Source organism: Sus scrofa, chromosome 18 (assembly GCF_054392235.1).
Source record: "Sus scrofa isolate SSC_HxYL_T2T_F1_AM1 chromosome 18, Sscrofa_HxYL_maternal_Yorkshire_Landrace_v2.0, whole genome shotgun sequence".
Lineage (NCBI taxonomy): Eukaryota > Metazoa > Chordata > Mammalia > Artiodactyla > Suidae > Sus > Sus scrofa.
In genome coordinates, this window is record NC_139400.1 from 11,477,793 (window position 1) to 11,503,393 (window position 25,601).

A 25,601-nucleotide genomic window follows, 5' to 3' on the forward strand; every position below is an offset into this window, starting at 1 on the left:
TGTGCTCTTTTCCACAGTCATCTGAGGAATCAATCCTTCAAGGATTCAGAGAAATGATGTCCTGGAGCATGCCTGACCTGAAATCCAGATTTCTGTCCACAGCTGGAAATGCAGCCCTGTTGATTGTCTCTCCTGGGACTCAGGAGCACAGAACCCAGAGCTTGAAGACGGAGCTCATGCTGACTGTCCACTGCTACATGGCCTTGGGCACAGCCACCTGCTGCACCTGTATGCTGGCACCAGCTGGGCAGACACTGCACGTGCCCCCAGGGCAGGGCCACCCTCTGACACGCCTGCTGTCCTATCTTCTGCCTGGGCTCGGACAGATCTCACCTCTCTGCCCGGTTTCCCTCACCTGCACAATGGCACCTGCTTGATAGAGTTGTTTGCAACGATTAACTGAATTTTATCCAAGCGCGAAGCAAATATATAATAAACACTGAATAAGCAATATTATTACCCAAAATTAGAGGTGAGACTTAACTTCTGGCCGAGCGGAGCTCTCTGGGTGAGACGGTCAGCAAACACAGGAGGGAAGCCCTGTAAATGAGGACTCTGTGCTCTGTCCTCCCCTGGGCAAGGGACACGGGCCCCAGGAAAGTGCCCTCCCTCCTCCTGGCAAGCACTCCACAGAACAACCCCCGTCTGCCCGGCCCCACGGTCCCCCCCAACCCAGAGTGTGGCTTTATCTCCCAGGAAGTTCCTCCCCAGTCAGTTACCGGTCAGGTGCTGTGGGACTGGTAGGGTTCCAGTGACTTGTGTTCATGGGGTCAAGCCCTCCCCCGCCCTCCCCATAGCTCTGAGTGTCTGGGTCCTGGTTGGGCATCTTGGAGGGCCATGCCATCGCCCCTCTTCAAGACAGCCAAGAAAGGGAGTGCTCTTTGGGGGCCTGGGGGAGGGGATGGACCTGCGTGAGGCTGCCAGCCCATCTCAGCGGTCTGCAGAGTGGGACCCCGAGAGTGGCTGGCGCTGGAGCAAGTATCCCGCAGCGTGGGAAGACCCCTGGGAAACCCATCCAACCCCCCAGGTGCACCCCCCCGGGGGGTCCTCCAAGGGACCTACCTACACACTGAGGGGCAGGGGAGGGGGGCTCTGGGCAGGGCAATGAGGGGCTCGAGTCTCCACTTCGCGCCATGCAGAGACTGTCGGACAAGCCCCTGGATTCTTCCAAGGTCAGTGTCGTGGGATCACGGAATTGAAGGCCATCCTTCAACTCGGCCCCCCTTTGGCAAACAGGAAATAGGGGTCAGGCACAGAGGCAGAGGCGGAAGAGGGAGGCCCTGGAGCCGCAGACGCACCCGGGCTGCTAGGACGCAGGGATGAGGGGGATGCTCCCCCAGAGCTGGTGCGGGCACCGCAGCCCCTGTGGCCCCTGCCCGGGAGGCTCGGTGCCCACTTGGCTCCCGCAGAGAAATGCCCTCTGTATGACAGCCGTGCATCCGTTTTTATTTAAAAGAAAACGTTTGCACAGAAGTTGCCCAGATGATGTAAGCGCTTTGCTGGCTGCCAAGAAGGGTCGCAGCCACCCTCCTTCAGAGCAGCAGAGCGGAGACAGCCAGCCAGGGCTCCCCACCCGACACCGCGGAAGCAGGAAGCAGGCAAAGCCGTGGCGACGCGCCCACCCTCCCAGCAGCAGCGGGGCTGAGTCGGACCCGGCACCCCAGGCCAGTGGCCAACCCCGGACAGGTGGGCTCCGGCTCCAGGCCCTCGGCCTGGGAGAACCCTCCCCTCCCGGGCTCGCACACACTCACACTCACACAACACACACTCTCTCAGCACACTCACATACACACACACAGCCATCCACATACACACTCACCCGGACACACTGGCACCCTCACGCTCTCAGCACACACACTTACACACATGCATTCACCTTCTCACACTCACACCACACATACACCCTCGCATGGACACAGACACTTTCACACTCTCTCAACACACTTTCACACACACACATACACACTCATCCCACACTCACCCACTCACAGAGACACACACTCAGCTGACACTCACACACATACACACTCACACACTCGCACACTCTCAGCCCACACACATACATGCATGCACTGCTCACCGCCCCCCCCAATACCCACTCTCCAAAAAAGAGTCGGAAACACAACGTCCCATCCTCAGCCCCACCCTGTGAAGCGCTGTGGGCTCCAGGTGGCGCGGGCAGCAGGACCCAGACAGGACAGGCTTCTCTGAGGACAGGGGTGACCTGAGAGCGGGGACCCATCATGCCCAAGCCTCCCTCCCCACCCCCACCCCCAGGGATGCCAGCCAACAGGAGGGGGAGGAGCAGGTCGTGAGGGGTGCGCCAGGCCCTGGCCCCGGGGTGTCCCCCCACCCAGGGGACGCTGAGGAGCTCTGCGGGTTCACTGCAGTGGCCCTCCCAGGACCTCGCCTCCTAACTAGGTCCAGAGGGGAGGAACCTGCATCTCCCAGGAGAATTTCCAGGAAGCTGTGGGACAGGGGACAGCGGGCACAAGTCGGGAGCAGAAGAACCAGGTCTGCCACAGTCCCCGACCCTGCTTCCTGGGCGTGAGGCTCCTGTCCCACCGGCAAACCTGGCCCCAGCATCCCTGACAAGGGCTCTGAAATCCCTTGACACTTTGTAAAGGCCACACATACCTAAGGCGTCATTAGACAAGCCCCCAGCTGCCTCCAACAAAGGCTAAGCGGCTCAGCAGACGTGGAGGGCAGTCTGGAGAGGGGTCCACACAGACCCCGGAGGGCCAGTGCCCGGCCCTGCCCGCCTTGCGCTGAGGCGCGGGGTCCCAGCGCTGCGGCCACCCTGCAGGTCGGCGTCCGGCAGCATCCAGCTGGGGCTGTTTGAGAATCAGCCGTAAAGGAGCCTTGGGCAGTGAAGTCCAGGGGAGGAGCCACCTCCGTGCACCCCTGAGAACGGACCACTGAGAGCCCCCGACCCTGCCCTGGAGACACACAGGGCCCCTGGGCTGCGGCCACACACAGCTCAGGCCCACTAGGCACTCCTCGGGTAAGGGCCGGCCTCATCAGTCCTTGAGGTGGCAGAGGCCTCAATGCCATCCTCACCCCAGGTTCAGAGGGTGGCTGAGGCCTGAAAGACGCCCGTCCTGCCCCAGGCCAGGTGCAGCGCAGCTGGGGCACCCGGGCTGCCCATCCCTCTGGGGCCTTCCTCCCCTCTGCTCTGCTGAGAAACGCTGCCCTGCAAGGGCCAGCCTTGTGGACACCATCGCCTGCCAGCCCCCGTGCCAGAACGGCTAGAGCCGGGTGGCCTCTTCCCCAGCTGCTCCTGCCGCTGCCATCAGTGGACACGGAGAAAAGAAGTGGGCGCCTGCGGGTCACCCCAGAGCAGGCTCCTTCTGGACCTCCCGGGCCCTCTGCACTCTGGGGCTCTGTGGGAAGCTGGAGACTCGCCCCCAGGTCCAGGGTCAGACAAGGAACCTGGGGTTCAGAGAGCGGGGCTGACGGGCCGCGTCCCTCCAAACTCAGAGGGGCCTGCCCAGCAGCCCTAATGACAGATTCAGCTGGAACACAATCAGAAAGACACTGAAAGTGGACGATTGGATGGAGAGAGACCAAGTAAGGAATCGAAGTCAGGGTGGGGGGGCGAGGGGGGAGGAAGCATAAGATGAGAGCCCGACCCAGACTGGAGTCCAAGCAGCTGCTCAGATGGATGGGGAGGCCAGAGTCCCAGCTGTAGGGCCCAGTGGGTACCCATCTGGAAAACGAGAAATGGGGGGTTGCAAAAACAAATGAGGTGGATCGAGGGTGGACCAGGCTGGCGAGCCCCGCTTCCTGGGGCCTCCCAACCCGGTCTGCACGGATTTCCCAAACCTGCAGAGCCAGAGCCTGAAGGCAGAGTGAGGAGGCCATCTAGCGGCAGGGGCCAGCGGGGAGGCAGGGGCCGGGCCCTACAGGCGCCTCCTGGGGGTGGGGGCAGAAGACAGGCAGCCACCTGTCCTCAGCAGGGATGCTGTGAGGATGGGAGGATGGAGGGATGGGGGGGAGGGCGAGATGGATGGAGGGGTGCAGGGAGGGGTGGAGGAATGAATGCCTATCACTCCGGGAAAGAGGGGCAGAGCCGGGATTAGCAATGGCCCCTCAGGCTTACCTGGGCTGACAGGGGCCGGGTCAGGCCGAGGCTGGGGTGTGGACCTCTGACCTGCACAGGGAGGGGCCTGAATTGTCTGGAGGGGGAAAGGCAAAGAGAGGGAGCCATCTGGCGTCTGGAGGTGGAAGACGGCTGCGTCTGGGGTCTGGGAAGTGGGGAGGGGGGCGGGATGAAAGGAAGGGGAAGTGGGGGAGGGCGAGACCTCAGCTTCTGGGGTGGCCGGGCTGGTGCCCTTGTTTCCAGGGCAATAAATACCAACTGCAGTTGATTTCTGTCCAGATCCCTCACCCCCTCCCCCGACCCACCCACCTACCTACCTACCCACCTACCCACAGCAGAGAGCAGACCCTGGAATGAAGGGACCAGTGGCCACTTTAGGTCCATCTGATTTCATTCCTGCAGATTGGCCAGCCCCCGGGCAGATGGCCCTGGCAGGCTCTCAGGGTGTCCAGGGCTGGCTGCACATGGGTTGGGAGGGGGCCTGGGTGGACCGGGGGTCTAGGAGGCCAGACGGGCCAGGGACCTCCAGCCATGGGGAGCAGTGTGTGCTTGCCGGCACCAACCTGGAGGGAGCTTGAGTCCCCAAGTCACCTGCCATGCCAAGCTCTCTGCGGCTCAGGCTTTAGGCTTTGGCTCCCAAAGCGCCAGCCCAGCTCCAGGCGCAGGGCAGCTCTCAGCTCTTGCACCCGCGGGATCTCAGGCAGGGATCCCTGCGCAGTGGCCACACAGGGTCCCGGGTCTCCGGGCACCACAGGGTCAACACCTGGTGCTGAGGCCCTTCCGCTGTTGTTTGGCAGGGAAAAAGGAGGAAAGGGAAGGGACCCGGCGAGATGCCACTGGGAAGGGGCTGGAGTGTCCCCAGGACCCCGTGGCTCCTCAAGCCCCCGAACACATTCGCTGTGGGGGGACCACCTCAAGCAGGCCAAGCCTCTGGGTACAGCGAGGAGTCGTCTTTCTGCATCTGCCCTACTGCGAGGCCTTCGTTAAGTTGGGAGGACCTTCACAAATCATAGACTAGAAAAGGCCTCGGTGTCTGCAAGGGCCCAGCTAGAGCTTCTCAGCGGCCCCGTCCACACCCTCCCCCCAAATTCTGTCCACCCAGGAGCTTGGCCGACTGCGCGGGTGCCCCATTGTTTGAGGACTGAGCCTTCAGACCCGGCTCCACCCGGCCAGGCAGGGGTCAAGGGAGAGCGTTTAAGGTCACAGAGTGACACCCAGGCCTCCCCTGGTCCCTCCACCCCCTGGGCTTACTCCAGAGCAGTAACTGTGTCTGAGCGAGGCAGGAGGGCACGTTCTGCAAAAGGGGGGCCTCAGATTGTCTTTTTCTGGTTTAAGTGAGACTTTTTTAGTTTGTTTCTTAAAAAAATGGGGAGTCCAGCTCTGCCGGCTCTGAGCACGGTGCCCCTCCCAGAAGCCCCCTCTGAGCAGAACACAGTGCCCGGGCCATGCCCCATCTGGGGCTGCAGCCCCCAGGCCCCGAGGACTGGCCTGCCGTGCCCCTGGGAAGCCAGCTCGGCCTGATGTAGAAGGAGCCTGAATTCCACTTTCAGCTCATCCCTGGCCTGCACTTTGCTCCGATCGATCGAATCATGGGGGTGGTGTGTGCACAGCCTTGCCCACTCGCCCGCTACCCCCGCCCCCAGGCACAGTGGGCCTCCGCCCACCACGCAGGCACCAGCTCCCAGCTCCCCTCTCTGAGCTGGGGTGCAGCACCGAGACCCACTGGGCCCGGCCAGCCAGACGAGCCCTCGGCCGCCCTCTGCACCAGCCCCTGGGCTCGCCCCCATTCCACGTCCAGAGAGTTAAAAATACTGCACCAATTGAGACACCATAAAGCGGCAGAATGTCCAAGTTTTCCTAAGGTGCTCAAGGCACCACCTTCCCAGGTCCCGCCAGTTGCGGCCACTGGGATTTTCAGGAGGAGGCACAGACTCTCTTTCTTTCAAATGCAGGGAAGCCCGGCCTGCAAGAGAAAGTCTCTGGGAAAACATTTAAATAAAACCTGGGCGGCTGGGCCCCTCGAACCTTAGAGAGAGACGATTTGTTTGAGGATGGGAGCTTGGGGGGCGGGGGCTGGCGGGGGTTCTAGATTGTCCTTTAAAAACTTAAGTTGATTTTAACTGAAGCACCTACCATTCTGGAGAAAGTGAAGGGGGAACGGGAGGCGCGCGCAGGCCGGGCTGGCTGACGTTATCCGAAGGAACACCCCCCCCTCCCTCTCACCTTTGTCTTAGCAAAGATGTGTTGGTTTTTTTTTTCTTTTAGCTAGAAGCCTTCAGGTGAAAATAAAGCAACAGCAGCCACAGGAAAAAAAAATTAGTCTTTTTTAGGGTTAAACATCAGAAGACAAGCTTGTCCTGCTTTGGCCAATCAGATACGTTCCTGGCAGCTATAATATAGTACTGAAGGCAGCCCCGCTCACAAGCTCTCAGGCTTGCTACCATTTAAAATCAGACTCTTTTTGTCTTTTGATTGCTGTCTTGCGCCCCAACTCCGATGTGTTCCGTTATCAGCGGCCAGCAGCCTGCCGTGCCAGCCCCCGTCTGGGTGGGGATCCGTGGCGAGTCCCCCGCAGCGGCGGCGGGCAAGGTTATATAGGAAGAGAAAGATCGAGGCAGAGAGCGAGGGCGCCCGCAGCCAGCCGGAGCGAGGCAGGGAGAGCCCACAGGCGCCCACACTCGCGCACCCGCCCGCTCGCGCACCCAGACCTGCTCGGGCCAGCCTTGAGGTCCCCGGGTTCCATGGACGAGATGCTGCTGCTGGCGAGATGCCTGCTGGTGATGCTCATCTCCTCCCTGCTCCTGTGCTCGGGGCTGGCGTGCGGACCCGGCAGGGGGTTCGGGAAGAGGCGGCACCCCAAAAAACTGACCCCTTTAGCCTACAAGCAGTTTATCCCCAACGTGGCGGAGAAGACCCTAGGGGCCAGCGGAAGATACGAAGGGAAGATTACACGAAACTCAGAGCGATTTAAGGAACTCACCCCCAATTACAACCCCGACATCATATTTAAGGATGAAGAAAACACTGGAGCCGACCGGCTGATGACTCAGGTAGAAACCCAGCGCGGGGCGTGGAATGTGCTGCTTTCCAGGGGTTACGTGTAGCCGTGCAGTTCGGTCTGTTTGCTCTGCAGGCAGGTAGAGAGGCGATTTTGCCCTCTCCTTCCCCACCCACCTGCCTGCCTCAACCATCCCTTCCTCTTCCTGGAGGGGAATGGAGGTGAAGGGTCCAGCTGGAGAAGTTTAGGGTGGGGGTGGGGGTGAGGGCGGTAGGAGATGTGGTCCACAGATGGCCCTGGTGTGATCTGTCCTGCCTGCCTGGTGGCCTTCCCATCCTGCCTCGGCTCTGGCTTGTAACTCGGGGAGACCGTCACGTTGGGGGCACCTGTCCTTTGCAAGTTGGGAGTGGACATGGAGGGACGGGGGTAAGAACCCCTCCAGGAACCTAAAGTGGTGTCTAGGTCATCGGGCTAGTGTCACCTCCCAGCTCCCACATTTCCCTTGGCCTCTGTGCTTTTCTCTCCCACCTCTTCTTCCCCCCCCCCCCCGCACCCCCCAAAGCCGCCCCAAAGACCCTCAAGTGAAAAAGCCAGGAGGCAGTTCTGACAAAAGGTGGGGGCTCCGGTGGTGGCTGGGCTGGTCCCTGACCGGCTCACTCAGCTCCACTGCGAATCCATCGCTGGCAGTGGTGCCCATCAGAGTGTGAACGTATCGATATTTCTTTAAGGATGCCCTCTCATTCTCCCGAGCCAGCGGTACAGGGGGGAGGGACTTAGAACTTGCTGGCATTGCATCACGCTAGTTTTCAACCTGCTTCCATAGGAATTAGGAGCGACTAGATATTAGCGGGAGGGGGGCTGGAAAGACGAACCAAAGCAAAACACGCATTTCTCTCTCCCTCCCCACCTCCGCTGGAGACTTCTGGCTGCCAATCTCCGCGCCAGTGGTAGACTTTCTGAAACTCCATGCACGTAGAACTGAAGCTAGAAATGGATTTCCTGGCAAATATAGGTCAACAGCCTTTTTATTGCCCTATTAAAATATTCGAGTCCTACCTTTAGGGCTAGGAGCGCACCGCCGCTGACGGCGCGGCGCTGGTGGGGCGCAAGTGCAAGGGAGGCTGGGAGGGAGAGTGGAGCCACCACCGGGCCGCTCCACTGCCCAGCCCGGTTCTCGGCCTTGCTGGGGAGCCGAGGAAGGAGAGGAGGGGCAGGCCCGGCAGCCGGCTCCAGGTGACGGACGGGGCGGGAGAGAGCGCGGAGGGAAGGGTCCCTACCCCTCGCTCTCGCATCTGCTGCCGACCACCTTAAATCTGGACCGCGAGGGTGGACGCGCGCGCCTGTGCCCGAGAGCAGCGCCAGCCGCAATTAACTCTGCGCAGGCCGCGGGGCGCCCGGTGCGCACGGCAGGCTGCCGCAGCTCTCCAGCTCGCGCGGGGCTCCGAGCCCCTGGTCACCTTCGCTCCCCGAGGGAGGGAAGGGGTCTTCCCAGGATCCCTCGGAACCGGGGAGAGGGCTGCGAGGCGAGAGGAAGCGGCGGGGGCGGGGACGCTGGCGGTCCGCGTGCCGCCAGAGGGCTCAGCGTCCGCCACCCTACGCGCCGGGCCCACGCGGGAGCCGGGTCCCGGCTCGTGCCCTGCCGGGGGGCCCCGGACCTCGTCGCCCCGCCGCCAAGTGCGAGCGCACGTAGCCGCGCACCCGGCAGACGCACCTCGGCTCCACTTACTCCCTCCCGGGCTATCGATCCCGCGGCTCGGGTTTCAGTGCGCGCGGGGCTGGGCTGCGGCTGTCCGCCGGCCCCTCCACGCGCCCGAGCGCGGGCTCTGCCAGGGCTCCCAGCGGCTCCGACGGCCCGGGTGGCGCGGCGGCGCGGGCGGGAGCGGCGGAGGCGGCCGGGAAGGGGGAGGCCGGTTCCAGGGCGGGGGCGCAGGGCGGGTCTGGGGGCGCCCAAGCCCGAGCCCCCAGCCGGGTCCCTCTCCCCGCCGCCCCCCGGCCGCCCCGCCGGGACCCACGGCCGCGCGGCCCTGCGCCCGGCCACTCTCGCCGCAGCGCGCGCTGGCAGCATTTGAACTTCTGACCTTCTGTCAACTTCCCTCAGACGAACGAAACGAAAACAAATACTTTTTTTCCTTGGGCAGTGGCTATTCCCGTTCCCAACACAAAAGGAGGGGGGAGGGGCAGCCGACGTGGGGGTGGGGTGGGGTGGGGTGGGGAGAGCCAGGCCAAGGTTGTATCACCCACCCCGCAAACGTCCCCTAAAAGAACGGAGGGCTGGGGGTGGGGGGGCGCTGGAAGGTGCCCCCTGGCTTTATCCCGTCCCCGTCCTTCCGGCGTCCCTGGTCCTAAGAGTTAAAGCGGGGAAGGCGGGGGACGCGGGCGGTGAGGGCAGGGCCGGCCGGGGTGAAGGGGGAAGCGGGCAACGCCTCCCGGGCTCCTGGGGCACCTGCTCCCCCGCTGGCCCCTCACTTAAGATAACCACCTAGACTCTGGTCTCAGGGGCGTGTCCCTCCTCCCCGTCTCTGCGTGTCTCTGTCTCTCCAGTGTGACTCCCGCCCAAGTCCCTCAACCATGGCAAGATCGTCCCCAGTGGAACTTTCAGAGCAGTTCAGGAACGCATGAGCTCCTGGTTAATATTAACTTGGAGAGGGGGAAGCGCAGACAGACACACTCTCCCCGCAGGCCGCGGGTGCCAGGGGGCTCTGAGGGGGCAGGAGGCCGCGAGGGGCCGGGCCTGCGGGCCGCGGTGGGGATGGGCCCGAGGCGCCACGTTGGGGCAGATTTCCGGGTGCGTGGCGGCCGTGGGGAGCGGTGCTCAGGTGTGGGTTTGATGGGAGGGAGGGGTCTGATTTTTCCGGAGGGGGGGAGGGGGGGTGCAGAGAGGTGTGCGTGTGTGTGTGTCGGGACTGGGGTGGGGGGGACTCTTTGAAAGTCGGGACACCCCTCCCCCGCGCTGGGGAAGCCCGTCGGCATTGGCGGTGACAGTCCCTGCTCGGCTCCCGGGCGCGGAGCGGCTGCGCAGACGGGGGAGGTGGCAGGAGCTCAGGCGTGGGGAACAACTTGGCCTCCGCCGACACAAAGCCGGGCCCGTCGGCCCCGCTGGGCTTCACGGTGGCTGCACAGAGGCGGGCTTGATTCGCGGCACACGACCCAGTGAATTGATAACCGGCCTGGGCTTCCCGGCTTCGCCTGCGATCCCGGCCGACCCGGCCAGGGAGCAGAGCGTCTGCAGCCACGGTCCAAGGCCGCGCCGCGCCGCGCCGCGCCTGGCGGAGCCGGGGGAGGGTGCGTGGGGCGCGGGCCGCCGACTCGGGCCTGCCTCGGCCCGGGGCTCCTCCCTGGGGTCTCCACCTCTCGTCCAAGTGGCGCAGCTCAGGACGCTGGGGGCTGGTACCGGTGCCTCCCATCCTGCCCTCCCCCTCGCCAGCTGCCCCCGTGGAAGCTGCTGAAAGCTTTATCTGCCCCCCGCAAGCTGCAAGCCGGGGTGGGATGGGGGCTCGGGATGCGAGTGTCTGCGTGTGCGCATCGGTGGTGTGCGCCTGCGCAGCCGGTTTCCCATCCAAGGCTCTAAACTGACCCTGGTTTACTGATTGATTTTCATGTAAAACGCATTCAGTCCTCGAGATGACCTCACTCAAACTCTGTCCTTCCGACTTTTTTTTTTTCTCCTTAAGAAAACTGTTAGCAGGCCCAGAAACCTGGGAGCGCTGACCTGTTACCAGGGCCGGCCCCTAGCCCTCTGCTACACACGCGTGCGCGCGCGCGCACACACACACGCATTTGCTGTATGTTTAACTCTACAACTATACACTGGTTTTAATTGCTGCCAAATACACAGGACTTTTCCTGTTGCGCAATCCATCACATCCCCTTAAAACGGCGCTGCAGCCCTCGCCAGAGCCTTCTCCCCCTCCCCCGTAGGAAGGGTCCTCCACCCCCGCCCCCGCCATAATTAGGATCCTTGCTGGGGGCCGTCTTTTCATCTCCGGAACAGGGTCCCAAGCAGAGCACCCGCCCTGCCTGGAGACCAGCCCTACCCTCTGCAGAAGTCCACCAGAAACTGCCTTCCACCTCCCCTTGAGTCTGCCTCTCTGGCAGCTGCCCGACCAGGATTTTGTCACCACCACCACCCCCCCTTTTAAATCCCGCAGCTCACCAGCTGCAGGAGGAATGTCCAGTGAGTTAGTGTCCACACAAACACACACGTGATTCAACTCTCTCTTGCATCCTTATCTGAATGGGGCCCGAGAATTCTTTGGGAACTCCCATGACCTTACCCTGTGGCTCAGGTCCCGTCTAGTCAGTTTCTTTACTTTTACAGGCAGCTTCCTTGTGGGGGGGGGAGGGGGGGACCCAAGGGCAGCTTCCAGAAGGAGGCTCCCCCAAGGCAAGAGCTCAGAGGCCCCAGGCCTCTCTGGCTCCCCATCCCCCACCCCTCCCACCCCTCCCACCCCACCCCCTCCCTCCACCTCTTAAGTTTGCTCTTCAAACTTGCAGGACACCATTCTGCGCCGGCCAAGAAAACAAGTGGGGGGGGGGAACAGGTTAAGGAAAACAAGAGACACAATCAGACCACAGAAAAAGCCAGGAGAAAAGAGTTCCACAGGGAAAAGGAATGTGGCTGTCCAGATAAAGAATGTTTGTCATCCGGCCCCAGCCTTATTCAAAATTATAACTCACCTGGTTGCCTTTCACTTCTGGTTCCCCCGGCCCTCAGGTTGCTATCAGCTCCCCACCTCCCTCTCTACCCACGGCTTAATTCTCACCTCAGATAGGCACAGGGCAGAAGGGAGGGCACAGAGATAAGGCAAGGCTTTTAATTCTTTAGCAAGTATAGTGTATTTTCCTTTGGGGGCGAAGTTGGGCCCTGGGCCTCTCTCTGGTGGGGGAGATGGGCGGAGCCTTCCACAGGTGCGGGGAGATGGGGCCTCAGAAGAGGGCAGGATCGCGGAGGGCTTCTCGGAGGAGGATGGCCACAGCCTAGGGGGCTCCTGGAGGGTTCCGCAGTCATTGTCGGGAAAGGCGCAGCTTCCTTGTTTCCAAGAAATTTCAGCTGCTTCTCAGGCTGGGATAGGGACCCTGTGGTTTCAGATGTGGAGAGACGCCCTCAGGTCGCCACCAAGAGGGCAAGCTCATCTGCAGATGCCACCACTCCGTCCTTACCCGCGCGCCCTCTCCAGACAGGCAGGGCCCGGGCCAGGCCCGCCCGCCGCCGACGGCTCGGCGCAGCCCAGGGCAGAGCGGCCCCCAAGGGGGTGGGGGCTGGGGCGGCCCGGATGCTAACCTCGGCCGGGTCTCCCTTCTCCCCACAGAGATGCAAGGACAAGCTGAATGCCTTAGCCATCTCCGTGATGAACCAGTGGCCCGGAGTGAAGCTGCGGGTGACCGAGGGCTGGGATGAGGACGGCCACCACTCGGAGGAGTCGCTGCATTACGAAGGCCGCGCGGTGGACATTACCACCTCGGACCGGGATCGCAGCAAGTACGGCATGCTGGCGCGCCTGGCCGTGGAGGCCGGCTTCGACTGGGTCTACTACGAGTCCAAAGCGCACATCCACTGCTCGGTGAAAGCAGGTGAGGCGGCGGGGCCCGCGCGCCGGCCACGCCCCCCCCCCCCCCCCGAGCCGGACTCGGGGGAAGGAGAAAGATGGGGGGAGCAGGGGAGTGGGTGAGGCCGGGTCTTCTGCCGCGGGAACTTACTCTGTGAGGCGAGTCCCCCATCCCCAGGCAGGAAAGGCCCCTACCTTTGAGGCCACAGAGGCCCGGGTTCTCGGAGCCCAGATGCAGAGGGCGGATGGCCTCCGGAGCCTCCCCCACCCGTTTCCGGAGCATCCCCTCCCTCCCCCGCAGGTGGTAAGAGACCCGGAGAAAGATCGGGGTGGACGTCCCCAGGGAGAGACTGCCCCCTGCCCAGTTAGCGTCGCTTTTGTCTCAGTAGGGCTGAAGAAGGACCCCCCACGCACACACTCACCCCCCCCCTCGCCGCCCCGCACAGGAGGTTCTGCCCAAGGTGGAAGCCCCCGTCCCCGCCCCCCCCCCCCCAGCCCCGAACGCCTGTGGATTCTAAACGAACTTCACTCACTCGGCCTCTGGGAAGAGGCCCGGCGGGAGGTAATAAGCCCAGTAGTTACCACTGCCAACATCTGGAGGCCGCAAGCCCAGAAGCATCCGTCTTTATTAGCAACCAGCTGGGCTGCCCTGAGCCACAGGCGAGGCCAGGAAAGTCAAGCCTGCAGCTGGAGCAGCCGCCCTGCGCGGCGCGGCGCCGCTGGCTTCCCTGAGCCTGCAGCGCGGTCCCTGAGCCTGCAACGCCACACGCTGTTGCGGGCGAGGAACAGCTCCGGAAGGAAGGCGCGTGCGCGGCCGCGCTCGCACAGGCCCCCGCTCGCTTTCTGCAGGTCTCGCCATCTCTCGGTTGGCGCATTTAGCAAGACGGCTCTCAGTGCATTTCCGAGGAGCTGCGTCTCCTCCCCACCCCCACTTTGCCCCGTTTGTCTCCTGAACTGTACTTTGATAGCAATGCGTTCGGAGAAAAACACTTTCAAAGGGTCAAGACACACTTGGGAGGTAAGGAAAACAGGGGGCTTCTTGACACCACAGAAAGAGAAGGTGTGTGAAGGCTGGAGATAAAGGCTGGGCTTCCAGTCCGAGAAAGGTCTCGGTGGCAAGGAGGGCGGGAAAGCGCGCGCCCCCACCTCGCGGGGCTCCTAAATGGAGGCGCGGCGCGCGGACCCCTCCGGGCCACCTGTCCGCGGGGTCCCCCTGGCGGGGATCCCTCGAGGTCCCCTCGAAAATGAGCATCGGTCATGCCGCCCGGGACCCCGCTGGGGAGCCGAGCCGGGCGCGCAGAGCCGCTCATTGGCATTCCGCGCACACGGGCCGGGCGCGGAGCGGTGCGTGTCAAGCAGGGTCGTGCGACTCGAGGCCTCGGGCTCGCCTGGGCCCCGGGCGCATTCGGGCGGCCACGGCGGGCCTCCAAAGGCCAGCCCCGCACTTCATGCCGGAGAAACCGATGAGAAGATTAAAAACCCTCAGTAATTCCAGCAGGAAGATTCTTTCTCGCGATCTCTATTTGCAAAAAGCATGATCCCGGAGATTGGAATGCAAAGAAGACGGGGACGTCCCCGCCCCTCCCCCCCCGGCCCCCTGCACGCCGCCCGACGCCGATTATTGTCCTCGGGACAGTGAGCCTCAGAGAGCGACAGAGGCCCGAGAAAGCGGGTAGTCAAGGGGCCTTGAGAACCCGGCGCTTCCAGAGCTCGGAGCAGGCCCCGCCATTTAAAATTCAAATACACATCTTGAGTGCTTGGAAGAGAGGCCTGGCTGAGCAAATAGTGCTTGTGAGGCCCGGGCTTCTGGAGAGCCCGCGTGTGAATCGCCCGGGGCGGGGGGCGTTGCACCTGAGCAAATAGGGAGGGGGCGGCCGAGAGCCGGAGAGAGAGGGAGCCGCAAAGGCGGGGGGCGGGGTGGAGAATGGAACAGAAGGGTCCCCTCTTCCAAGCGCGCCTCCCATTTGTGGCAGAAATCACAATGACAATGCCGAGCCCTTTCCTGGGTTTTAATTAGAAAATCCACGCAAGCCCCGGATTTTCACACCTCGGTCGATTCTCTGGAATGTTTGTCCAGTTGCTACAACTACTACAGCTATTTTTCACCTCCCCGCCTCCGCCCCCAACGGGCCGACACTAAGGCCCCAGCTGGGCGCTGGGGGGGCGGGCAGGCGAGGATCCCGGCAGAACAGCCCGGGAGCGGAGCGCACCAGGGGCTGCCGCGCCCCGCACGGGAGGCGGGAGGAAAGGAGGGTGGGCCCCGGCGCCCGAGTTAGCTCAAGGAGGCTTCCCGAGGAATCCAAGTGGAGAGCAAACACCCTCTGAATTCGTGGCGAGGCTGGGTGTGTGCTGAGCCGGGGGGTGGGGGGTGGGGGACGGAAGAGAAGAAGTGTAACCGGCCTCCCGCCGGAGACGCCAGTCAACCTTTGTCACCGCCAGCCCAGTTCTAAGAGAGTCAGTCTTTAAGGAATGCGTCTGCATCTGAATTTGCTCCCCGAGGCCGGGAGGGGCGGCGAGGTGGGGGTAGGTCTGCGCTGGACCAGCCCGGAATCCCTCCCCCGAGCCACGCGCATCCTCGGTCTGGGCGCGCGGGACCAAGCGTGAGCCCCCCCCCCCCTTCCACTCGTGTCTGCCTCTCGGGACTCACCACCCTGTCTCCTCTTCTCTTCCTTCTTCTCCCCCGCAGAGAACTCGGTGGCGGCCAAATCGGGCGGGTGCTTCCCGGGCTCGGCCACGGTGCACCTCGAGCAGGGCGGCACCAAGCTGGTGAAGGACCTGCGCCCCGGGGACCGCGTGCTGGCGGCAGACGACGAAGGCCGGCTGCTCTACAGCGACTTCCTCACCTTCTTGGACCGCGACGACGGCGCCAAGAAGGTCTTCTACGTGATCGAGACCAGAGAGCCCCGCGAGCGCCTGCTGCTCACCGCCGCGCACCTGCTCTTCGTCGCGCCGCACAACAACTCGGCCGCCTGGGAGCCCGAGGCGCTGTCGGGCGCCGGGCGGCCGCCGGGGGGCGCGCCGGGACGCCGGGCGCTCTTCGCCAGCCGCGTGCGCCCGGGCCAGCACGTGTACGTGGTGGCAGAGCGCGGCGGGGACCGCCGGCTGCTGCCGGCCGCCGTGCACAGCGTGACGCTGCGCGAGGAGGCCACCGGCGCGTACGCGCCGCTGACGGCGCAGGGCACCATCCTCATCAACCGGGTGCTGGCGTCGTGCTACGCGGTCATAGAGGAGCACAGCTGGGCGCACCGGGCCTTCGCGCCCTTCCGCCTGGCGCACGCGCTCCTGGCCGCGCTGGCGCCCTCGCGCACGGACCGCGGCGGGGACGGCGACGGCGGGGGCGGCGGCCGCGTCCCCCCGCCCGCGCCGGCTGCGCCAGGGGTGGCCGACGCCCCGGGTGCCGTGGGCATCCACTGGTACTCGCAGCTGCTCTACCAAATAGGCACCTGGCTGTTGGACAGCGAGGCCATGCACCCGCTCGGCATGGCGGTCAAGTCCAGCTGAAGGCCAGGGGGCCGGGCGTGGAGGGCACCGCGAGGGGGCGGGGCGGGGCGGGGCGGGGCGGGGCGGGCGGGGGGAGGGGCAAGATACCGCAAGTGACACACGGAAAAAGCGCACGAAATGAGACTCTAATTATAATAATAATAATTAATAATAATAAAGTAGGACCGTCCAAAGTAGCCTATAAGGAATCAAAGACCCCGAGAAATTTTGTTGTCGTCTTTAGTTTATATATATATTTTTGGAATTTTTTGATTCTTGTTTAATTTTGGTTATTTTTTTTTCACCTCTCCTGGCTATTTATTTGTTTGGTATGAATAGATGTTTTAAATAATATGAACCGGACCTTCAAGAGCCTTAAATAGTTTGTTTCCTGGATAATTTATTATTATCATGTGAACTGTACTCACAGGGGAAAGATGATTTTGTGAGCCCAAGCGACCCACTCAGAGTCTATTTTTCTACATCTTCCTCGTCCTGACTTTCAGAAAGCAAAGCTCCCTGCTCTCCATCCTCCTTGGCAACGCTCCTGCTTTTTGGCAAGTGTAAACTAGAACACGCTTCATGGGGGTCCACAAATTATATTTTTATACACAGAATTGTAAATTAGATTTTTGAGAGATCAATACGTAACTGAATTACATTTCATTTTTGAAATAGTGTAAAATATGAAAATATATTATTTTAATTTAACGCGTTTCCCAGGTCACAGCCGTATCCTGTATTGTCGTCTTGGTTTCGTGTTGCTTTGTCATCACCATCTTGGCCACATTCTTGGAAGTCAAGACTGTTACACACTCTCAGACACACACACACACGCACACACGCGCACACTTTTTTTTTTTTTTTCTTGGACAAACTGGAAGAACTCTGTTATTTTTAACCTCAAAGAATTTATTAGAAAATAATATTTTTTAAAAGCGCACATAGTGGTGAGCCCACGAGGATGGAGCCTGTCGTTTGTACAGAGAAAAACAAAGGATGTTTTTGCATTAATAAATTGAGAAATAACTGCTGTAAATTTACTAAAATGTATTTTTGAATATTTTGTAATAGTTTTATAGAAATAAAATGTGCCACGCACAGACTGGGTTAGAGGATGATAACTAAGAATTCCTGTTACAGCCCCTCCTTGTTTCGTTTTTTGGCTTCTTGCTCTGGAAGTCTGGTGCTGACAGGAGTTCCCAGTATTATATTTAGATGTGTTGCTTATACTGTGAATTCAGATCAACTTAAGTAGGTAACCAAATCAGCCTGTTTGTTTTCGTCACTGGAGAAACCTCAGCTCCGTGTGTATTTATCGTGTGAAAGTCTCTAGTCAGAGCATGGCGGTGCCATGCTGGGACCTGTCTGTGCCACCTCCCCCAGCTTAACCAGCCTGGCCTCACCCGCTGACCTGGAGGAGGTGGCCCGAGGCTGTCACCCAAGTCTCCCTCCAGGGCCCGTGTCATGGGCGGCCCACTTCGTTCGCTGCACGCGGCTGGCCCACCTTGGAATGCACTGTCCCCTGGCCTTGCGGAGAGGAGGTCCTTAGCTGCCTTCGGAAGGCCCGGGTGCTCTTCTCCGAAGACTCCCCAAGGAGAGGGCCAGGTGCTGCCTGCCTGCTGCGCAGGGACCCCGACCTTCTCTCTCCTCCTGCCCCACCCACTAGAGCCTCAGGGTGCCGGGGCCTCCGGCCACGCGGATGTCTCCGAGTTGTCTGTCTTGAGAGGTTGTGAGGCGAGGACTTTTGTCCCTCGGTCGTGGCCGTGGCCAGTGCCCCGTGTCAGGGGGGCCGGGGAGACAGGTCCTCCATGCCTGAAGCTGTGTCCCAGGCTCAGCCGAGCGGGGCTCTGGCCTGGGCTGTCACCCTGAGGTCTTTGGCCATTGATGTCCACTGTCACGCTTTGTGCTCTGGGCCCAAAGACCTCTGCAGGCTGCGCTGTGGGAAGGTGGTTGTGTGGCCGCAGGGCCTCTCCGCAGATTAAGCCCTTCTGGAGGCTGGCCTGGGTGTAGGGGAGCAGGAGTGAACCCGGCGGCCTCGGGCCAGCCTCAGTCTCGGGCAGAGCTGCTGCTGAGGCCAGGGCTGTGGTCCCAGGGGCTTCTGTGCTGCAGGTCTGGCGAGCCATGGCTTTTCCCGGAGGCCGCGGGCCTTGATGGATGGTGCTGGGCGAGAGCCGGCCCTCCAGCGGGGAGTGGCCCCTGGTTCCCCTTGGTCTCTAGGTGATCAGCAGGTTCACGGTTACAACCCCTGCTGAGTGTGGCGGTGGCTGTTCTGGTGACTGTGCCAGGCTGAGTGTTAAGGCAGCAGCTCTAGGCACACCAGCAGCTCTGGCGGGCTGATCCACCCGACTAGACAGCGGGGGCCATGGGGCAGCGCCCCCTCCTGGCCGGGCCAGGTGGCAGCGCCCCAGCGGCGACCTTCCCACTCCTGCCTGTCCCAGGACCCTCTCTCCAGCTTCAGAGTAAGACGTCTCATGGTCACGTCCACCTCCTAGTCAGACCGAGGACCACACATCAAGCAGGTGCAGCAGCTCCCGCGGGACGAGGGCCCCACTCCCCCATCTGCAGAGTTGACAGGGCCAAGAGTTTGTGCCAAGTGTGCGCATGCCGTGCCGCCGGCTTCCCTCGTGACTAAATGCATATCTAGTCCTGTCAACCGCGCATCAGAATGTACTTGAAACTGTTATCTTTGTGCTCTATTGTTTGCATAATTAAAGAAGTTACAGAGACTTGGTGCCCTGTCTGTTCTGTGGCAGAGTTCCTAGCCCATCCTGTCGTTCCCTCCGCAATTCACGTTTTCTGGGACCGGGGTTGTCCCAAACATGTGAAAGAAAACATTTCATTGAGAGGGCAGGCTCAGCTCTGCCAGCGGGTGGGGATGGCCAGGCTGTGGGACGAAGGGAGGGCCCCCCACAATCCCCCAAGGAAGCTCCCTGTGCTGGGGGAAGGGCAGCCCCACCCGCCCTGGTTGAGTCCATCGGCTTCAGCATCACGGCCCCATGGGAAATACTGGGCGGTCATGTAAGGAATCCTGGCCGGCTGCAAGATTTGGCAAGAAAGCAACAAATGGCCAGCCACCCTGGGAGCCAGCGCCAGAGCTGGGGGCGGGGGGGAGGCGGGCATCTGAGTTTCCCTGATGATGCAGGAAAGTCCATCCTTGTGAACAACCGTCCACTCAAGGGGGATGCGAGGCCCAGGAAAGTGACTTCCATAGGATTTCTCAGGGGTAAACCGTGGCCCGAGGGACAAATCTGGCCACGGCCTGGCTTTGTACACAGCCCACCGGCTGAGATGGGGCGTCTACACTTTAAAGCGTTGGAAATAAAACAGCTAAAGAAGAACCATACATAAAACAGCTGACACACTATTCGTGCTTTATTTTTTCGCTTTTTTTTTTTTTTTTTTTTTTTTTTAGGGCCGCTCTCACAGCACATGGAAGTTCTGAGGCTGGGGTCAGAACGTCCTACACCACAGCCACAGCAATGCAGGATCTGAGCTGCATCTGCAACCTACACCACAGCTCACGGCAACGCTGGATCCTTAACCCACGGATTGAGGCCAGGGATCGAACTCACATGCTCATGGATACTAGTCAGGTTCATTGCACTGAGCCACAACAGGAACTAAGAATAATATTGTGCATGTGAAAATTATATGCAATTCGTAACTCAGTCGCCAATTATCAAGCCCAGCCCCCCGCAGCCTGGCTCCTTGCTTTGCCTGCGGCCTGGGAACCCGCCCACTCCTTGGGCCAGGCTGAATGGCTGCATCACAGAGCCTGAAACATGCGCTCCCTGGGTCTTTATGGGCAAAGTTCATCAACCCCCATCCAGGGTCTCTTAGGGAAACCCAGCCCTCGATGCGGGGGGCGGGTCGTGGTGGGGGTGGCCACAGCACGTTTCCCTTGGGAACTTGACCAGAGTGGGTCACCTGCTCCTCGCTGCACTAACAGATCAGGAAGTCCTGGCAATGCAGCAGGTGGCGCTTAACCTGCAGAAAGCAACCCACCTGGTGAAAACCGTCCCCAGTGAGAACGCAGGAAATCTGCCTTTGGACGTGACCCTCTTCGCTTTTCTTGGCAGCAACTGACTTTCTCAAATGAAGAAGAAACTGACAGTAACTCACACTCTATAAACAAGCCCTGGGCCCACGAGGAGGAGGAGACACGGGAACTGCACGAAGATGGTGTTTTCAGTGGGTGTCTTTGGTTTTCAAGATGAGTGCGGCTGTGTTCCCAGAAGGAGAAACTGGTTTAAATGGGAGGGTCGAGATACCTAAAAGAGGAGTTCCCGTCGTGGCTCAGTGGGTTATGAGCCCAACTAGTATCCATGAGGTTTGATCCCTGGCTCAGTTCAGTGGGCTAAGGATCCGGCGTTGCTGTGAGCTGCGCGGTAGCTCCCAAATGTGGCTCCGATCTGGTGTTGCTGTGGCTGTGGCGTAGGCCGGCAGCTGTAGCTCTGATTCGACCCCTAGCCTGGGAACTTCCATATGCCACGGGTGCGGGCCTAAAAAGACAAATACATACACACATACACACACACACACGTATAAAGATAAACTAGAAGAAATATTATGTCCTAAATCTAAGGAAAAGCATTTCCCAGTACAGAGGAGCTGGCTCCTGGGTGGAACCCTGTCCCAGGTGGGGCCTGTGTGTTTGCTTCCAGGGGATAGTGACGCCCTGGGCAGGGAGGGGGCACCAAGCCTCAGCCCAGCGGGAGAATTCCCCTTCTCCAGCCCCCTGGGAGGCTTCAGGCTTCCCTTTCTGAGCCTTGCAACCAAAGGCAGCAAACCAATGTCTTTGAAAGGAGCCTCAGGCCCTAGGTCCCTGGGTCTGTCACCCTGCTGGTCCAAGTCATCGGACTCCTCCAGCCAGGCCTGGAAAGCAGGGACCAGGGCAGGGATGTGGGGGTGGGGGGTGGGGGGTGGGGAGCTGACCCTTGCTGTTTCAGAAAGGGCCTGGGTGTGTTCACAGCCACACGGGAGACCGAAGTGGAGCTGGACCTGCCCGCTGCCCCCAAGATGCATCACCATTATTTGGCCGTTATTTGGCGGCACACATGGGGACACAGTCATCCCCTGTGGCCAGGTCTCACAGAGTCTAGCGCCCCATCACTGCCAGCTTCCATGGACGCACTCCAGCCGGTCCAGCAAGAACAGCAGGCTGTCAGCACCACCCGGAAGGTGCCCGCCCCTCCCAAGGATGCAGGCCACTCCGCTTCCTAATAGGATCTCCAGGCAGCCACCTGTCCCCTCGCTGCGGCCCTGGCAGCAGAGGCACCAGGTGCAGAAGACGGCTGGCAGCAGAGGGGTGGGCTGGGGCCGGACGGGTCCGGCTGGCATCCTGCGCCTGGTTCAGCCTCCTCCTCTCTCTGGGAAACTGGCCCAGGATCCAGCACCACTGGAGGGCGGCCGGGCTGAAGGAGAAACTCCCGAGTGGAGTCCGCGCGCCCTCTGGTGGTCACGGCGGGAAAGTCAGGCCTTCCTCCCAGACGCCTGGACCACCCGGGCTGATGAACACACACCATCAATGGTTCCTTTCAGAAGAGAGCAGTTAGTCCTCAGAAAGGAGAGATGTGGCCGTCCCATTAGAGTGGCAGGGCCGTCCCCTCCTGGGGGAGTCACGGCACGCAGCCCCGGCCCTGTCCTGCACGCCCTCCCCACCCTCCACGGCCCCAAGTTGAAGCCCAGACCGCCTGGGTCGGCGCTTTGCAGGATAAGCGGCCGATAAAGGAAACAAGAAAAATGACTGTGGGGAAGTCTGCAGCCGGGAGCATGGGGCTGGAGAGTGGAAAGACGCCGTCCACCACTGGACCGCGGCCCCACTTCCCTCCCCCTGACCTGGGGCCGAGGGTCCCAGGGCTGGAGGACCCTGGTCCAGGCCCAGCTGCAGCCAGTTCAGAGCTGAGGGCCGGCCAGGGGGGCGGCTCCTCGGACCCTCCTCCTGAGGGCTGGAGGGAGAACAAAAAGGGGCAGTGAGGCAGCCGGCCTTTGAGGAGCACTGCCCTCCCCCAGGAAAGAAGCATGGTCACCCGGAGTCACAGGTCAGGTCAGTGCAGCCCTGGGGCGGGGTCACCCGGTCAGAGGTCAAGTCAGGTGCAGCCTTGGGGGTGGTTCTCAGCCACCGAGCCTGGTGCAGTGGGCACCTCCACACCCCAGCACAGGATGGGGTGTAAGCACCTTTTTATCTATTTTTAATTTTTTAATTTTTATTATTTTTTTGTCTTTTTGTCTTTTTAGGAGTCTCATTGCAGCTACAGCAGCCGGCCTACACCACAGCCACAACAACGCAGGATCTGAGCCGGGTCTGCAACCTACACCACAGCTCACAGCAACACTGGATCCTTAACCCACAGAGCGAGGCCAGGGATCGAACCTGCATGGTTCCTAGTCGGATTCGTCTCTGTTGTGCCGTGACGGGAACTCCTGTTCCTGTGAGCATCTTTCTAGAGACAGATCTGCTCCGTTTTCTGTACTTTTCTAGTTGATTTAAGGAGCACACGTTGATTGTGGCGAGTGAGCTGAGTTTTTATTCAGGAGCTAAGATCCTGCCCTGCAGCCAGGCCTGCTGCAGTTGATGGCCAGGCCACCCTCTGCCCTGCGGGCCCTCACTCCCTGGCCGAGATGCCCACGGCCGCTGTCACTTGGGGCAGGACAGGAGCACAGCCCCATTGCATCTCCTCCCAGGTCTGCGATGGAAAATGACCCTGCAGGGCCCCCACGCTGGTCCCTCCTCGGGGTCCCCGGATGCCTGCTGCGGCCACCGCTGTCTCCCCAGCCTCCTGGAGCTACTTACAGGCAGTGCTCCATGTCAATCCCCGAGACTAGGTGTTCAGTCCAAAAAGAGCCTTTCTAGGTCAAGGAAATGAGTTTAAAAATACTTTGCTGCCATTTGCCAGGCGAAGGGCCGCAGCTTCCCCAGCCTGAGCCTCTGCCAGGTGGGCCTTCGGACCTCAGACCGTGCCTCCCCGAGCCCTGGGGACACACCTGGGCCCACGCTCCCCACAGGTGGGGCAGGGGCGGTCCTCCTTCTCGCTGTGACCTCTGGTCCCCAGGTTCACTAAAGACCCCCCAGGGCCAAGGCAGGGAGAGGCAGGGCCTGCTGCTTCCCCTTGTAGCCCTGAAAGGTGCGACCGGGGGAGGGGGGTGACCCCAGGGGGGAGGCTGTGACCCTGGGGGGGGTGACCCTGGGGGAGGGGGGGACCCAGGGGCGGGGCAGCAGAGTCCCACCGCAGGTTCTTCCAAGGATGAGGGGACTCAGGCAAGCAGCCCCGAGGAAAGAGGGGTGCCCTCATCACAGAGACCCTGGCACCCAGACTGTGAGGCCCAAATCCAGTCCCTTCTCCAGGCCTGCCGGCCCAGGAGATGAGGGCTGGGGACCTGCACCCCTGCTCGGGGGAGGGAGGTGCTCCAGGCCATAAGCACCAGAGCACAGCTGCCCAAGTGGCCCTGCAGCCCTGGGCACGCCCCTCGGGCCCTCCCCATCCAGGCAGGGGCTTGGCGGGCTGCAGAATCTTCTCCAAACTTCTTCTCCCCTGCCCCCAGCCTCCACCCCAACCTCAGTCCCTTGTTGGGTACCTATGTGGGGGGCCCGGCCCACCCCGCCCATCACCCGGGCCATAGGAGAAGAGGATTCTGTGTCCCCAGGACGCCCCCGGCCCACCTTCTCCATCCTCCCGCTCCCCTTCATCACCCAGGCCTGCGCGGATGCAGGCCAGGTAAGGACCTGGGAGAAGGGGTCTATGTCCCGTTTGGATCTCCCCTAAACAGGAGGGAAGGGGCCCGCCTCCTGCCCAGACAACACTGCATGTGCAACAGCAAACGCTACCATTATTTGTCTTTGGTGGAGCCTGCAGCACACAGAACTTCCTGGGCCAGGGATTCAACCCACGTCACTGGTGACCAGAGCCAGAGCAGGGACACTGCCAGTCCTTAATCCACTGAGCCACCAGGGAACTCCAGAACAATTATTTCTGAGCACAAAGCAGAAGGTTGCTGTGCTCCCCGCCTCTTAAGTCTCAGGCTGCAGACTGGTTACTTTCTGTGCTTTGCTCTCCTCGGAGCCACACCTCGGAAGCGCTATACTCGCCCGGAGAGGCCCTTCGCGACTTGACTAGAGATACTTTCCCTCAAAATAGGGAGCCGCACTTCTGAGGACAAGTGAGGACCCCGTGGACAGCTGCAGCCTCTCCACAGAAGCGACGGGAGCACCCAAAGTGCCACCCGCGCACCTGCTGCACCCACAGCCTTCCTGGCGGGGCGGCACCAGGCCGGGAAGACCCCACCTCCTTTCCGGGAGCCCCATTCGCGTGGAAGCTCCCCGATTCCGAGGCGCCCACGCTCTGCCTGACTCTCCCAGCGTTCAAGGCCCGTCTTTGACAGAGACCCCCCATTCAACACGGAGGCCAGGTTCTAGAAAAAGCAGCTCGTACCCCCTGGGATGCGGATGAACGTGAAAGACGACCGGCGTGGCTGCAGGGGCGATTTCGGGTTCTGATGCAGGTTTAACCAGGCCGTGACATCAGATCTGAGAAGCCCACCAGACACACCGACCTGCGACACCTCACTTCCTTCTCAACCTGCGGTCCCCCACCTGCCTCGCTTCCCGCCTTCCTCCGTCCTGACTCGAAACCGGACGGACGGAGGCCGCAGTGCTCTCAGCACAGGGAGAGCAGAGCTAAGATAAGGCCAACCTGCAAAGCCTCATTTGTGTCCGAGAGGCTCCTCCAAGTACCACCCTTGCTCCCGGCGCCTGCCTGCTCCCGGAGGCAGGTGTCACCAGGCCGGAAGTGAAGAGGCGGGGCTGCAGCACTGTGGCCACACCTGCCTCCGACACTGCCAGTCCAGCCCCTTCTTCCAGGTGAGAGGGGGCGGCTCGGGAGGCGAAGGTGCGGTGCGGCCTGGGTGCCGTCCACCTGGACCCCAGGGGACTGCGGCCGGGCGGGGCCGGCAGGCCTCTGCCAGGGGTGGGGGGTGGGGGGGATTTCTTTTTGAATGTCTGCACAACAGACCATGATTTCGGAGCCATCTGCAGCAACATGAAAAAGGCTGAGGAAAAGTGGACACGACAGGGTGGGTGCGTGCGTGTGGCTTCTCGGGCCCCCCCCAAGAGACAGAGACAGGGAGGCACAGGGCGGTGGGAGGCACGGCGACGGGCTCTCTCCGTGCAGCAACGATCTCAGTGTTGGACTACAAGCGTCCTTGAAGTCGCCAAACATGCGGTGACACTGCGCTCGGTCGCAGGGCAGACTCCTGAGACCACGGACTCTGAGTCCAGTCACCCTCACCTCCAAAGACACCCACTATTAATCAGACACCTGCTCAAGGCCAAGTGCTGAGCAGAGGGGCGGATCTGGGGGGCCTGGGGCAACCCTGTCCCCGGAGGGAGGGTCCCTGTCTCTGGCCAGGCGGGTGAGGGGTGAAACGGACTGGACCGGAGTGCGAGAGAGAAAAGAAAAGCTACAGAACACAAGTG

The 25,601-nt window shown here is 61.4% G+C and overlaps 1 protein-coding gene and 1 long non-coding RNA gene across 4 annotated transcripts; one reads left to right on the forward strand and one right to left on the reverse strand.

The window, feature by feature from the left end:
• The first annotated feature begins 6,852 nt into the window (after nucleotides 1-6,852).
• Nucleotides 6,853-16,184, forward strand: SHH (sonic hedgehog signaling molecule). Of its 2 annotated transcripts, none has more exon segments than NM_001244513.1 (3): nucleotides 6,853-7,152; nucleotides 12,410-12,671; nucleotides 15,333-16,147. In NM_001244513.1, coding segments are annotated over 3 exon segments (1,377 nt in total).
• Nucleotides 11,899-13,402, reverse strand: LOC146394858 (uncharacterized). 2 transcript variants are annotated; one of them, XR_014833998.1, is made up of 2 exons: nucleotides 13,229-13,402; nucleotides 11,899-12,176 (listed from the first exon to the last, which is right to left on the reverse strand). It is a non-coding gene; the product is annotated as an uncharacterized LOC146394858 (long non-coding RNA). The 2 variants fall into 2 exon arrangements; XR_014833999.1 differs by lacking the exon at nucleotides 13,229-13,402 and adding an exon at nucleotides 12,382-12,519.
• Nucleotides 16,185-25,601: the final 9,417 nt, after the last annotated feature.

Excerpts from the sequence above, each read along its gene's own strand:
- SHH (XM_085004769.1), top strand. The coding sequence starts at position 9,716 with ATGAGCTCCTGGTTAATATTAACTTGGAGAGGGGGAAGCGCAGACAGA. Across the intron at positions 9,917-12,409 it reads CCGTGGGGAGCGGTGCTCAG|AGATGCAAGGACAAGCTGAA; the intron begins GTGTGGGTTTGA and ends TTCTCCCCACAG. Across the intron at positions 12,672-15,332 it reads CCACTGCTCGGTGAAAGCAG|AGAACTCGGTGGCGGCCAAA; the intron begins GTGAGGCGGCGG and ends TCTCCCCCGCAG.